Consider the following 14,124-nt stretch of genomic DNA (forward strand, 5'->3'; position numbering starts at 1 on the left):
TCTTAATTTACAAAATTGTGATCATAAAAATAAAGCCTTGGACCTGTGACAATAAAACAATGAGGAAAAAAACATCTGATGCAATAATATGACATCCCCCCCCCCCCAAAAAAAAGGAAAGGTAATTTACCGTAACACTCCTTTAGGCACATAATTCTTTATGGGTTTCCACTCGTGTGGTGGTCAGGAATGCTTTATCCACAAGAACAACAACAACACAAAAAAAAGTGAGGGTGCCTTTACTCAAACCTGGCAAAAAGAACCCACAGTTCCATTTTGAAAGACTTCTTTCTGTGGCTTCAGATGAAACAACCACGTACAACAAAGAAATTCACACACGGCTGAACTGCACACCCGACCAGGACGACAGGACAGAAGACATCCCGAACACATCTGAAGTCTGACCCACCAAACTAAGACCCTGATTAAATCCAGATTTTCTGTTGCTTTGTTGGTAGTTTTTTCCTTTTTCCTTAAAGGTTTGTGTCGACACTAAATCACAATCTAGTCTGGAATATTGCTCAGCAGCTATGTACAGAATTGCAAAACAAACGTTCTGACTGATCTACACACACACACACACACACACAATACATCTCACACTGTGCCGTGTTTTATTTTAGTGGTCCTCTTCAAAAAGAAATATACTAAAAAGTGTAAACATAAAAAAATAATAACACAAACTGTTGCCCCCTTCTCATAGAACCTGATTTGCAACTAAACGATAACCTAGTGAGTGTTTCTTCTAATTTTGGAACCCAATATTCGGCTCCGAGTTTTAGTGCAGATGAGCTGTGCAGCAATAGGAGCTTTCCAACCATTTCAAATCAAGCACCCTAAAAAAGGTCCTGTGTTTTTCTTCCACTTTCCAATTGTTGTTCAAATGAGAGCTGTCCTCTGCCTCTGGTTGTTTGCATTGTTGTTGTTGTGTTCTCACCTCCCCCAAATTCGAGCATGCACGCATACACATGTACGCGCACTCACTCACACACACACACACACACACACACACACACACACACACACACACACACACACACACACACACACACACACACACACACACACACACACACACACACACACACACACACCCACCCTTCCTTAAGCGAGTTTAAAATGTTAAAACAAGGAAAAAGAAATTAAAGGAGAAAAAAGAAAAGAAAAATCATCTTTCACTTACAAATCCTTCCGTGTTTGCAATCAACAATGAGTTGTCAGGCCCAACATTTAAGTTAAATTTCTTCATTTTTTTTTTTCTTTTTTTGAACACACAGCAGAATAAACATTGTTTGGAAGCAAGGTCTCCTGGTGGCAAGTCAAATGTTCAGAGGTCACATTTCTTTTTTTTCTCTGTTTGTTTGTTTCTCGGGTTTTTCTTGCCGTTCTTGGCAGCTCAGTCCTGCTTGGCCTGTAGCTGCTGCTTCCAGGCCTCATTCAAGTAAACCAATCGCTTGTAGTTGAGAATAAAGAGAATGAAGTTCAGCGCGTATGTGGTGATGCAGATGATGCAGAAGTCCTTTAGGACAAAGTAGAGGATGTAACCCAGGTAGAGGGACCCAACCACTGACAAGATGGATGTCGTCATGAGAATGAGGGCGGCCATTGCACTGACAGTCATTCCTAAGGCAAGAAACACAAATTGAGGCTTAAACAGGTAACCATTAAAAAAATTAATAAAAAAAATACACCTTCACACAATCTCCTGAGAGAGCTCTTGTCACAGAGCTTTCAGCCTCAGGCACTTCTGCATTTATATTGTGAGTCCTCGTGACGACATTCAGCCCGCACACTGAGCCAGCCGGCTGCTTATGTCATCGTGCTGTCACATGATGACACGTCCTTATTTTGTCAGTGTCTGCACTTCTTTTACACCAGGTTTGTACTCATAGGAGTCACTACTAAACACACAGGTATTCTCTTTTGCTACCGTTATTGTTTTAGACATTTATCATCATGATTTAGATCAAATGATGGGATGCAGCTTTGGTTCAACAATCACTAACAACTGGGAACAACATGTTAAAAAAAGCTGTATTCGATTCCACCAGCCTGCGGTGATAAAAACAAGGATTTTTACAGATGTACTGGTAAAGTTACTGCGTTTGTCAAAAGAGTGTAAGGACTGAATGATGGGAGGAAAGGCAGCAAAGATTTTCTAAGCACGCTCTTTCAAGCAGCTATAATGTGTGTTGCTCCTTGCTGTATCCACAGACACACACAGAAGTAGATTGTGTGTACTTTTGGGTGTCCCCATTGCCATCTATTGTAACTACAACACTGACTATGGATGTGAACTAGGGCTGGGCTATATCATACCGTTCACGGTAATACCGGTGTAATGTTGGGCAACGATAGGAAAATGAAATATCACGATAGAATATGGGTAAAACGCAGATGCGCAGAGCCTTTGTTTACATAAGCACAAGGCGGCGATGCAGAATAAGAAGAGCGAAAGGGGATTGTTAAATGAAACGGATGAACCAGAATTGGTTTGTAAAGATCCTGCAACTTCAGTGGTGTGTAACTGGTTTGGCTTTCATCTGTCAGATGCACAACAAAGCACCATTTTTGGTAGCGCATGCTAGCAGGCTGTCGTTATTACCGTGTTTTTTGGAAAATACGGCACATTTTTCTGAAAATCGACAATTTCCCTTATGTATGAATTCTGGTTGTGTTTACTGACCTCGAAACGATTTTATGTGGTACACGGCGCTCGGAAATCTGTCAAATTTTTCAGTACGACTTTGCACCGCTTGATGGATTGTCGGAGCATTACGCCTATCGTAGACAGGAGCCTCGCGGAGTGATACGTACTGTGGTTCAACATAATATTACCGTATTGTGTGTATAACCTATTAGGTTTTGTGGATATTATACATGGTTATGCTTAGGATATGTCGGCCAATTTCCACTGGAAATGCCTTTTGGTTAAACTGTCAGCAAGGAATTTGCATTTGCACTGTAAAAGTTTTATATAACTTTAATGATTAAGTGTTTAAGTGAAAATACATTGATGGGTTTTTTTTTGCACTAATAAAGTTGTGGAGTTGTAAAGTATTTTGTCTAGTGTCAATTATATCATCAGTTTTATTGTTATCGCAAATTTTCAAATGTATATCGTGTAGGGCTGCCACGATTTGTCGACTAGTCACGATTACGTCGACTATCAAAATCGTCGACGACTGATTTAATAGTCGACGCGTCGTTTGAAGCTTTGTAAGATCGCAAAAGACGCAGGAATAATAGCAGGATTTAAGAGTGTAATAACGGACTGAAACAGAAGATGGCAGCACAGCATGTACAAGGATGCCAGCTGCCGTTAAACCCCGAAGAAGAAGAAGCAGCTGTGTCCCAGAATTCATAGCGCGGCCCAGCTTAGTTTCCAACAATGGCGGTAGCTAGTTAGTTTTAATATTACTCTTATTATTCTTTCTGGGTCACAAAATAAACGTTTAACATATTTTCAGGCGAGAATGTAGCTGTGTAAACCTCAAATATCGGCTCAGTTTATCAGGACACCACATATTTTCAAAAGCGCTCCGACGTTTTCGGAGACGTCTGTTACCCACTAGCTCGATAGCTAGCCGGGGGCTAGGTCACTAGCGCCGTGAGAACACCGGACTCCCGGCAAATTGTTTTCAAACCCACCGCCATCTTTCGCGACTCAGGTTAAATATATATGAGTCACTTAGATAAATTAAAAATGTTATTGTTTGGCTTTTTTTTAGTATTTTATTTGTTCCTGAGTAAATCGGTTTGGCTGAGATTAAAGTTATAGTTTTTACACAGCTGAATAAACGTCAAGCAGACAGCTGATTATCAGAAGTGTGAGATGCTGGAGAATATACTCCGGTGTCCTGTTATATTTTAGATAGCAAGGAGTTTATTAAACTTTACCGAAACAATCTGCAAATTTCATTAAAATTGAATAAACTATCATCTTGTCTTTATTTTTAGTTAGCACCTTAAAAGCTTAAAGCTGTAAGCTAATGATAGTTATATAAGAGCAGATGCTGCTGGTGCAATAAGCTGTAGTTTTACGTCCAGTGGATGATGATCTGATTAGTCGACTAATCGCATAAATAATCGGTGACTAGTCGACTATCAAAATAATCGTTTGTGGCAGCCCTAATATCGTGATAAATATTTTTGGTCATATCGCCCTGCTCTAATGTGAACTTCATGCTTCAAAGACACTAAACCCTCACTGACTGAGTGAAAACAGATGAACCAGTGAAAGTTAACTGTGATACATCTGCACACATATAGGTGCCTCCATGTGTGAATAGCCTGCATCTGAGGACTGTGATGATCAGCACGCAGTAAGAATCTCAGATGGGTGTTAACAGATGTGCTTGATTTAGTAAGTGTTCACTTATAGAGCTGAAATGGATAAAAGTTCATCAGAATCTCAAACTTTGCTTGATTACCTCGACACAAATATTACTGTATATTTACTTCGTCCTCGCAACACGTAACTAATCTCTAGTTTCTTCATTACAGTTAAGGAATAAAGAAGCTAAAGATCCTCTGCAGGGACATCGCCAAATGTCACAACTATAGCAATAATTCAGTGTTTTGCAACGGCTGTTCTAACCTGCTCACTGGCATTGACCAGAGATTATGGCCCTGGTTATGCTGATTTTGGAGCAATGCTTACGTGCAAATATTTTCCAATCCAAGGCCATGCAACCAGTCTTTAATATGGAAATCTTTACCCACTGCAGCAGTTTGGATAAACTGGGATACTATTGTCCTAGTCAAATGAGTGTTAAATGCAGCAGCTAAAAGGACCTCTTGTTCAGTGCTAGGGCCAGGTGGCCGGGCAAGCCTACAGGCCTCCGGCAGGCTAACATGTCGAACCAGCATGACTGAGTCACATACGCCAGAGGGAGGAAAAACAATGTTCAAGTTAAAACAAGTCACACACAGAGAGAGAAATATTCACAATCACAGTTATCTGTCGGTGTCAAGATTAGAGTGTGACAAACAAAACGATATCAGGCATCAAACCAAACAGAAGAAGGATAAGAAGTTTTCTAAAAACTCATCTCTGCAGTCCTATGGGAGGTCCAAAAACATTTCAATACAGGTCAGCAGGAAATGCTTCCTACAACACAAACTTCGCATTTAACTGCATTATTATCATTTATAAACTCCGTGTGATGTCAGTGTCATGTGAGTCAGGTTGAGGCAAAAATAGCTGTGTTACAGGAAAGCAACAAGTTGAGTCAGCACTTGCCTCTAGAGCAAAGGCAAAGAGAGATTTGTCATATATAATCCAAAACGTAATGACAAAGTAACCCACAACTGGGAACAGAGTATAGGCTTACCTAGAAGCAGCTGAAAGGCATAAAAGACAATCCCATAGACACTGTTGGGTTGGTTCAGTGCACTGTCATTTCCAAAAATTGAGCCCAGGAGTCCGAATCCTCGACCCCACCTAAACCACAATAGAATAAAATAGAGTTTATTCATGGAAATCAACATGCACAACATGCAACGAGGCAGACTGAAGTCAAAAGATATTACCAAAAAAAAAAAAAAAAACACTTCCTAGTGTTTGCTTCCTAAAATGCTGCAGTGAGGTGTTCATTTGAGCAAAATAACAGCAAATTATTACTCTCAGAAGAGCATTTTACTATTTAATAAACTGAACCTTTAAAAAAAAAAAAAAAAAGGGGGGGGGGGGGGGGGAATCTGTTTCAGTAACAAAAAACATTTATTGTTGGCCTGAAATTCAATAAACCAATTCCAAAATATGTAGAAAGGCAGCATGTCACAAAGACAAATCACTACATCTTGACTTATGTGTTGCCTGACATGAAGCAGTTCAAACAGGAGGAATTTCTTTCTTCCTTGAGTTTCTGATATGCCATCTTTTATGATGGCATATCAGAAATCATTGTATATGAAATCATTGTTTGTATTTTCTGGATGCCAAAGTATGCAGGATGCAGAATAAATAAATAAATGATTAAATAAATATGTGTGTACAGAGAGAGAGAGAGAGAGAGAGAGAGAGAGAGAGAGAGAGAGAGAGAGAGAGAGAGAGTTGATGGGTAAGATCCAGTCCTGAAGAACTTCATTTTTTAAAGCCCCAATCCACATTGATCTATGCACTTGCTTATTTATCATTGTAAAACATCATTTGATAGAAGCATGTGTAAATGTCATTTCAATAACTCTGATCCATGTTTGACATTGTCCGACGTAACAACGCAATCCACCATGTCTCACAGTAAGAGTACTAGGAACACACAAAGGTTATGTCCTAGTGTGGACTTGCTTTTTGCAAACGCATTTCACTTTGTGAAAGCTTATTCTCCTTTTGTATAATGTATATTGTGTGTGCACCCTGTATATAATAAATTGTATTTTCCACATTACTAAATGTCCTTCTTTCCATTCATTTCACTAGAGCACCATTGTGCCTAGTTCTTTAACTGATAAGCTGAGAAAAACAGACCCTTCAGCTCACAAAAATACAGGATGACATAAAGATTACACTGCTGGAAACCATAACTGATCAGACCAATGTAAGCAGCTCGATTTCTTCTTTAAAAGAAATGTTACACTTGGGCAGGCTTACATCAGTTGAGACAGACTCTCAAACGGAAAAGTCACCGACTCATTCAACAAATATGCAGTAAGTCCTAGACAGGTTGCATTCCAGGTGTAATCAGGGCCAGCAGTGCCTCTCATTCAAACAGGCCCAGTAGATGGTGTTATTGTACTTTATTAGAACTGAATGGCCACCAAAAGCTGTTAAGCACCTTAACAGTATGCATACAAAAAGTGTATAATAATCATGAGAAAAAAAATCTAAGTAATAATCTCTGGAGATGCACCTGTCTGGCAAGGATGCGTGATGCTACAGTCCCCTCCACTGACCTCTGGACTAGCTCTGTGTTCCTTTAGGTAACCAGGCTGTAGGGTTTTAGCTCTTTGGACTTATAATTGGTGACGTTAGCACAAGAGCTAACGACAGCTGTGTGACAGCCAAAGTAGGAGGTTAGTCATTTAAGTTATTTGACTAAATTCACCAACATCAACCCAGCAAACAAATGTCCCAGTTCTGGTCATCGGAGTAACTGACTTCACGTAGCAGCATCACTCATACATTCACAATAGCCTCGCTGCGCACAAGCTATCGGGAACTTTAATGCTATATAGTTGGTTTTAACATATGTTTTAGCTTTAAGACGTGCAAAGGACAGTCGGTCTGAACAGGATCCCATTAAAACTGACAGCGTTTATGACTCTGCTGTCAGTTGGTTCAGAAGTGAAACTGGCTTAAATGTTAACCAACGGGTTTCGTTAGCTAATGGTTAGCAAAATTAGCTTCTTGGTGCTACAAAGCTAATGTGGCGCTTTAGAACCAACACCTACAATGGTAAAGTTATTTTTTCTAACTAATGCATGCATAACAGAGAGCTACCAGCCATGGCTTGTGATTAGCTTTTACGGTTGGGGTTAGCAGTCAAATGTTAGCAGAGTGCATTTGACAGTTTAAACCGCGCAGCCCTTCCCAGATTGTCACAATAGCAGGCAGCTTCATTGAGCGCCACTGTCGGCGCTCTTTGCTGAATTCAAATTACCTTGAGCTGAACACTTTTGAACAGCTGATGGAGCTGCTGACGTCGCACAGAGCTTTATAACTCGCATCCCGCGCCTTTTCCCTCTCGACGTGAAAAGCATATAAAGACAACAGTATGCCTAGCAGGCAAACAAGAAGCCTGGCTATTCTTTCCCACCGAGGGGTGGACACTCTCAGGACGGGCGCCGCCATCACTCTCTGGCCTAGCTGGAGACACGCATACACACGCAGCCAGCTCGCCTGTGAGACTCTACTGCGACGTGGAAAAGCGTCACTACGTGTGCCACACCGTCAGGGCGGGACGCTGGGCCGAGGAGGAAAACATCCCAGAAAATGCTGAGCGCAGATTTCTGGGAGAGAAGAAGCAGGCAAATAAACGATATTCAGGCCATGTGCCGCGTTTTATTTTAACATGAATGCATGTAAGAGTACTGGGGAGACCGGTATTTGTTGTATTTTGTGCAGATTTGTTTTAGAAATACATACAGCGCATTGCCCGTAAAACAGGAATCCACATGCTCTACTTAGGCTCCCTTATTTCAAAATGGTGCCCTATTTAGGGTACCTTATTGTATAAGAATGTCCCGCTTAAGCTGCCTTTTAATGTCGGCGCGTTAATAAAAATACATACTTTTCTTTTTATCGTAAAATCAAGTTGATTTGAAAGTTTTCATATATAGTCCTCGGACAGTCACGTGAGAGCGGAACATACAAATTGAAACAGAAACAAAAAATCATAATACAAGGCAGACACGAGTCGTTCGTACGCAGAGCTCATCTTTAGACAGAGCCATTCCACTTCCTATCAATGAAATTGTCCACTTGTTTCTTGAACCCAGGAGCGCAGCTGAGGGCGCTAGCGAGAGAGTATTTGGTGAAATTGTCAGGTCAGGTGAGCTAAACTGATAAAATAATTGTTTACACATGCTTTTAGCCAAAAGATACAGCGTTCCTCTTTATTTTAGCGAAGGTAGTTTTAACCATAAAACGACATTTATGTACTTATAGTTTTCCCACAGAGAAACAGTTTTGCTAGCGCCTGTTGACTGGTCCGTCGAGGAGTTACGACAGCGCATACTCCTTTTGAGGCATCTGTGTACAAACGATAACTAGATGTTTGAAGCGTGGTTAACAGAAACTTTATCCGCGTATAAGAAGCAGCTGGTTATGGTGGTTGAAGATGATGCCATCAGGAGACTGGTGCTACAATGCTCTCTGTTGCTGCTGGCTTCATGCCTGAAATCAAAATGGCATGTGCCGTAAAATGGCTCATGGTGCTGCGATGTCGCTAAATTTCACAGAAATGTGTTTAATACAATTGAACTCCGGAAATATCTATATAAAGCGTATTTAAATTATCGCAAAGGTGTCTAGCAAAAATGTTTGCGGAATGTAAATGTCGCGGGCTAAACGTTGATCATCCTGAACTAGCTCGCGAGCGCCCCCTTTGAAAACAAAATTCCAGAAAGGGGGTGTTTACTCTAAATTTACAAACTCTCTGGTATGTCCGTGTGCTCGCCTCAAAAACAAAAGGAAGTGGAACAGCCGTGATCACATGACTGCATGTATTAAAACACGGCGTGACATCATATGTTTACTCGCTGCAAGAAACTGTCTGCGAACAAGTGCTGCTCTCCGTGTCCAAATGGCGACAGATATTGAAAGACTGGTCTCTTTCGAGGAGGCCTACTACGATCAGTACGACTACTACAATCTGCTAGAGTACTCGGGCCACGCTGGCGGTAAAGGAAGATCCAAGAGGGAAATCGAGCTGAACACAAACCGCCATTGCCCTGCAGGGCACGAGAGGAAGATTGCAGAAAAATATCACAATAGCCAAATGAAACGCAGGAGAACCAAGAGCTCGTCATCCTGATGGCTTTTTTTCTGCGATGTTTACAGGTAGCTATGGATTGGTGTCGTCTGAACGTTGTGTTTATGTTGAACGGTTGTGATAGAAAAACAATCCTGCCTGGAATTTGTACAGCCCAGCCAACGACGCCATGCCAAAACAGTTCACACCCATAGAGGAGCAACAACACCTGCCTTTGTAACAGCAGTCAGGAGATCGCGATCCGTCCTTGACGGAGTAAGTGATATTGTGCATTGTGGCCTTCAGAATGGACCGAGCGTCCCCACAGCTCAGGCTAGCATTGGAGGAAAATAAACAGGTTATCATTTGTCAGTAACTGGATCAGTTAATTTCTCTTTAGCGTTATTTTTGGCTGCTTTGAGCTTTCGGGCTGTTTGTCTGTCAAAACAAAAATTAAAATATGCGGGGCTTTTTGATATGTCAAAGAACAAACTGCTCATGTATAAATAAAAAATACCTGTAGCGCCAGCCTGCCTTCTTTAAAAAAAAAAACAAAAAAAACGTATATGTCAGCAAACCTAAATTTAAAAGGGAAACATTGAGTTTGTTTTACTAAACAATGTATTTATGTTTCTTTTTTTTAATATGATTCTCCACACAGATTTCGGATTTCTGATGTTGACCATGGCCAAGTGTCTCTGCCTTCTTGACCCAGTGAGTGGAGTGCTGTGACACCAGGAACGTGCCCATTAGTCATAAGGCAGCCCTCCATTCCATAGGTTTCCCTGTAACAAGACACCCCCCCCCCCCCCCCCCCTCCCTTCCTTCAAGTTACAGCTGTGCAAGAATAGTTAGTGTTAAGCTATGTAAGTCAGTGGATTGTGTGCTTGAAAGCTAAATGTATAGATATATACATCCACTGTGGGTGCAGGAGATATGCTGATTTTAAATCAAATAAAAAGTTGATGGTAATTGAACCAGTGTCATGTTTTCATTTGAAATGGGGTTCGATTCCATGCGGCAGTGCTTATTTGTATCTCAGAACCCCTAAAGGACATGGTATATGGGCATATCATATCATAGAGGGGGGAGTATAATTTGCAGAGCAAAGACATTTGGCTGGTGCTTCTCTATTTATGGTTTTTCTTAAATGTTTTTTTGCTTTATAACATAATAACAATGGATCCATAAAAGCAAATAATAATTTAACAGATTAGGGATTAAGGAAAATACACAACACTCTGCTGTTTTTCGGATAAAATCTCTTATTAATAGAAGTAAAACTTTTAATCTAAATAAATGTATCAATATAAATAAATAAAAATATCTGTATACAATTCACATGCCACATTCGAAGTTCTTTCTCAAATAAGGATGTTGAAACAGGTGGTTGGTTACTATGGAGACATCTTACCCCAAAATATACCCAAAATTAGTTTACATACGTTGGTTTCCTGTGGCGGCATGTCATCCTTTTATATCGCAACTGTGTGTAGCCCAGAGTGTATATTACATGTATATCATTAATGTTTTTAATGCATTTTTATGATTTGGGGATTTTACTCAGCAGACACACATCTGGCCCCATCTTTGCCTGGCTTATAAAGCACTATCTACCTGGGCCCATCAATAGCCATTACTGTAATTCAGTTCGCAGACACCAATTGCTGTTCGGATTGCGGATAAACATTTTAGTATAATGATCCAATAGTATTTGCGTGCGTGTGTGCGCGCGCAATCAAATCAGGATGTGTATCCGCAGCGGAATTTTGTTTGAGTTGGGTCTAAATATGAAACGAAGACAGATTTAAAATGGACATGAAGACGCCCGATATTTCCCGGTGTTTGGATTTTATTTTGTACTTTGTTTCTACCGGAAAGTCAAATTAATCTGTGATGCCTTTATTTTGAAGGAACAGCTAAACAACCGGAAAGCATCATTTTTTGGTGCCTACGACTCATATACCGCACGCTAACAGACTGTTTTCCCTCATAAGTAATTCCTCTCCCTCAAAAGAAAATGCAGTTATGCAGTGTGTGCAGCGAACGGACTCCAAAATACCGATGTCCAGCCTGCAAAATAAGATAGTAAGTAAACTTTAACTGAATGTTTGTTTGCGGGCTAACCTATAGTTAGCATTTGTTTTGCTTAGCTACGAATACCACAGATAAACCTTTGGGAACAAATACTACAGTAGTCAGTTCTTTAATCTGATTTTTTGTAAATTAGAAAGAAAAAAAAGCTAATATAAGCAGCTTGTCTACCGAGAGAATGAAGAGGTACATTACTTTTGTGACGTTGGACTTCACTGAATATACTCGATACTTGTTACTCCGCTTAATAAAAATCAAAGATTTTGTATTCACAGATTGTCATTTAACAAAATGTGTGTGCAGTTAGCTTAGCAGTAAGAAAAACATTGTTTTTATTACTGTGTACACCACATGGGACGGTAACCCACATAGGTCAAATCGTGCTAGTGCAGTTTTTCTTCTTTGTGCTGTACCGCCAGTAGACAAGCTGACGACAGTGCTGCCACCTGCTGGCATGATGTTTGTCACAATCTGTGATTGGCATCGACATTACCCGCTCAGAGTTGTCATGTTCCCGTTGATGGACTCTAGAGTGTGTTTTAAGTTTGTAATAAATGAAGATGCCTGTTTAGAATAATCACATGTGAAATGTGTTAAACACTGTTGAGTACTTTGATGTGCTTGATCCTTATGAGTGTTTTGGCTCTTACAGTTGTTCACTTGGCTGTTACAAAAAGCATAAAGGTAAATTAGCTTGTTCTAAAATTTTCATTCACATTTTTACATGAGCTGTGGCTTTACTCCAAAGAGATGTTTCTTATCATATCAATAAGTGGTTTTGTTTTTTTTCCTGTTCGCAGATACCTGCCTTCCTGTTGACAAGCCTGCCCCTTCAAATCCTGAAACAAAGACTGCTGTGAGCACAGGTACAGTTACATTCCTCTCATCAGCACTGGGATTATATGGTCTATTTACTAAATAAGTAATATTACAGCTGCATTTAAAAGAAACATATTTAGAATATTACATGATTATGCCCTCATCTAAAGGGTGATATGCTTTTTCTTGAGCACCGTTTTAGATTTCAGTCTTGTTCATTTAGTCAGAGTTGTGAACTAATACTGTATTTAGAGGTGATGATCTGAATTTTAAAAATATTTACATTACAGTGACCACAGCACAGACACAGGTATATAATCATTTGGGGAAGATGAATTTTATACATTTGTCATAAATATTTGGCCTAAAGTTTCCAAATAGTTTCGTTTAAGCATAGCTTCAGTAAATGAAATCATGCTACGGTCTGTGACAGTACTCCTGTCTGGCATTACGAGTAAACCTAACACCTAAAAAGAATTTCCCTTCTTTGATGTCTTTGCAGAGTCTTGGAGTGTTGATGATCTTCTGCATGAAGATGACATCACTGACAAAGTTCCTCTGCAGAGGCTCCAGATGTTAGGTATTTCTCCAGCACCCCTTCTTCATTTTTTGCACTTGAAATTAAAAGCTTCGTGCAACAGCAATGGCACGTTAACACAAAGTAGTGTGAGAGTAACTGCTGTTTTCTTTATCTCCAGGCCAGTCAAAAGAGCTAAAGGACCTGCTCTGTAATCCTCATCTGAGGCAGTTATTGTGCTCTATAGATGGTGCAGAGCATAAAGAGGATGCAATGAAATCCGCCATGCAGGAGCCGCTGTTTATGGAATTTTCTGATCAGTGCTTGAAAATTGTAGAAAATGATGCAAAATCAAGTGAAGATGCCAACTTGTAAAATCCAGCTTTCATTTTTTTAAATATATTTTTGTAGTGTTGTTGCTGCAGTTTGTGTTGGGACTTCAAACTACATTATGTATATAATGTTCAAATAAAAGCCCCAACTTTTTCAAACTGTAAAAATTCCCAGAGTTACCATTAACAAGACTTCACATGTAAAGACTTCAAGGGGAAAGTGATGATTGGAAATCCAAACATTTTAAAACTGACATTTCAACAAATACATTTAAACATACAAGTCAATGGATACCGTGGTACTACTGACAGAAACGGAAGAAAATAAGAACAAAACAGTTAAAATACACAAATTCCATATTATAACTTCTGATAATAACCTGGACACGTTTGCATATCTAAGTCATTAAATTTGTGTGGATAAAATGAAAAAAGGAAATCTCTTGAAATTAAAAGTGTGGAGTGAGAGGCTCCAATGATTTCTATGATTGTTGCTAATGTGTTTGTTCAAAGTTTAAATATCAAAGCTGATCGTGATAAGAAAAATCAAGTTTATCATACACAAATACTGTAGTGTAAAAAGACTTTGGTATATGTTACAGTACTGCATTGCTTTGGATGAAATTCACACAGTGGTTCAGACATATTTTGTTGACGTGCATAAGACAAAGAGCAGCGATGTAAATAAACCTGGGTTCATCCTTTTTCACATCAGTGAAGTTTCTGTTATGCAGGGTGTCTACGGCTCCTTGAAAGTTCTTCAATACTCATCAATATAAACCCTTAACGTATTAGTGTGGATGTGTCTGATGTGCTTTTACTCAAGTTATTGAGAATTTCTGGCACACTATTCCACTGTTTTTGCTTCCTCAACACATTTAGATCATATGACTTTAGTATTTGTACAATAATACCCTTGTTTGCCTGTTTTCATTAAAATACTGTC

The 14,124-nt window shown here is 39.7% G+C and overlaps 2 protein-coding genes and 1 pseudogene across 3 annotated transcripts; 2 read left to right on the forward strand and 1 right to left on the reverse strand.

Annotated features, from left to right (window-relative positions):
* Window positions 1-223: 223 nt before the first annotated feature.
* Window positions 224-7,866, reverse strand: vkorc1l1 (vitamin K epoxide reductase complex, subunit 1L1). The gene is made up of 3 exons (XM_085420057.1): window positions 7,605-7,866; window positions 5,337-5,446; window positions 224-1,623 (listed from the first exon to the last, which is right to left on the reverse strand). Exons 1-3 carry the CDS (start codon window positions 7,793-7,795, stop codon window positions 1,397-1,399), a joined length of 528 nt encoding a protein of 175 aa, XP_085276183.1. The 5' UTR covers window positions 7,796-7,866; the 3' UTR covers window positions 224-1,396.
* Window positions 7,867-9,133: 1,267 nt separating this feature from the next.
* Window positions 9,134-10,388, forward strand: LOC146660280 (nuclear protein 1 pseudogene; annotated as a pseudogene). Its single transcript, XR_014913518.1, has 2 exons — window positions 9,134-9,505; window positions 10,078-10,388. The product of XR_014913518.1 is annotated as a nuclear protein 1 pseudogene (transcript).
* A 933-nt stretch (window positions 10,389-11,321) lies between these two features.
* Window positions 11,322-14,121, forward strand: znhit3 (zinc finger, HIT-type containing 3). The gene is made up of 5 exons (XM_085420056.1): window positions 11,322-11,504; window positions 12,163-12,194; window positions 12,311-12,376; window positions 12,832-12,909; window positions 13,028-14,121. The coding sequence occupies exons 1-5, from the start codon at window positions 11,437-11,439 to the stop codon at window positions 13,219-13,221; spliced, it is 438 nt and encodes a 145-aa protein (XP_085276182.1). The 5' UTR covers window positions 11,322-11,436; the 3' UTR covers window positions 13,222-14,121.
* The last annotated feature ends 3 nt before the right edge of the window (window positions 14,122-14,124 follow it).

The sequence above is a fragment of the Rhamphochromis longiceps genome, linkage group LG10 (assembly GCF_057381845.1).
Source record: "Rhamphochromis longiceps isolate RC_006_pf linkage group LG10, R_longiceps_female_GT1.1, whole genome shotgun sequence".
NCBI lineage: Eukaryota > Metazoa > Chordata > Actinopteri > Cichliformes > Cichlidae > Rhamphochromis > Rhamphochromis longiceps.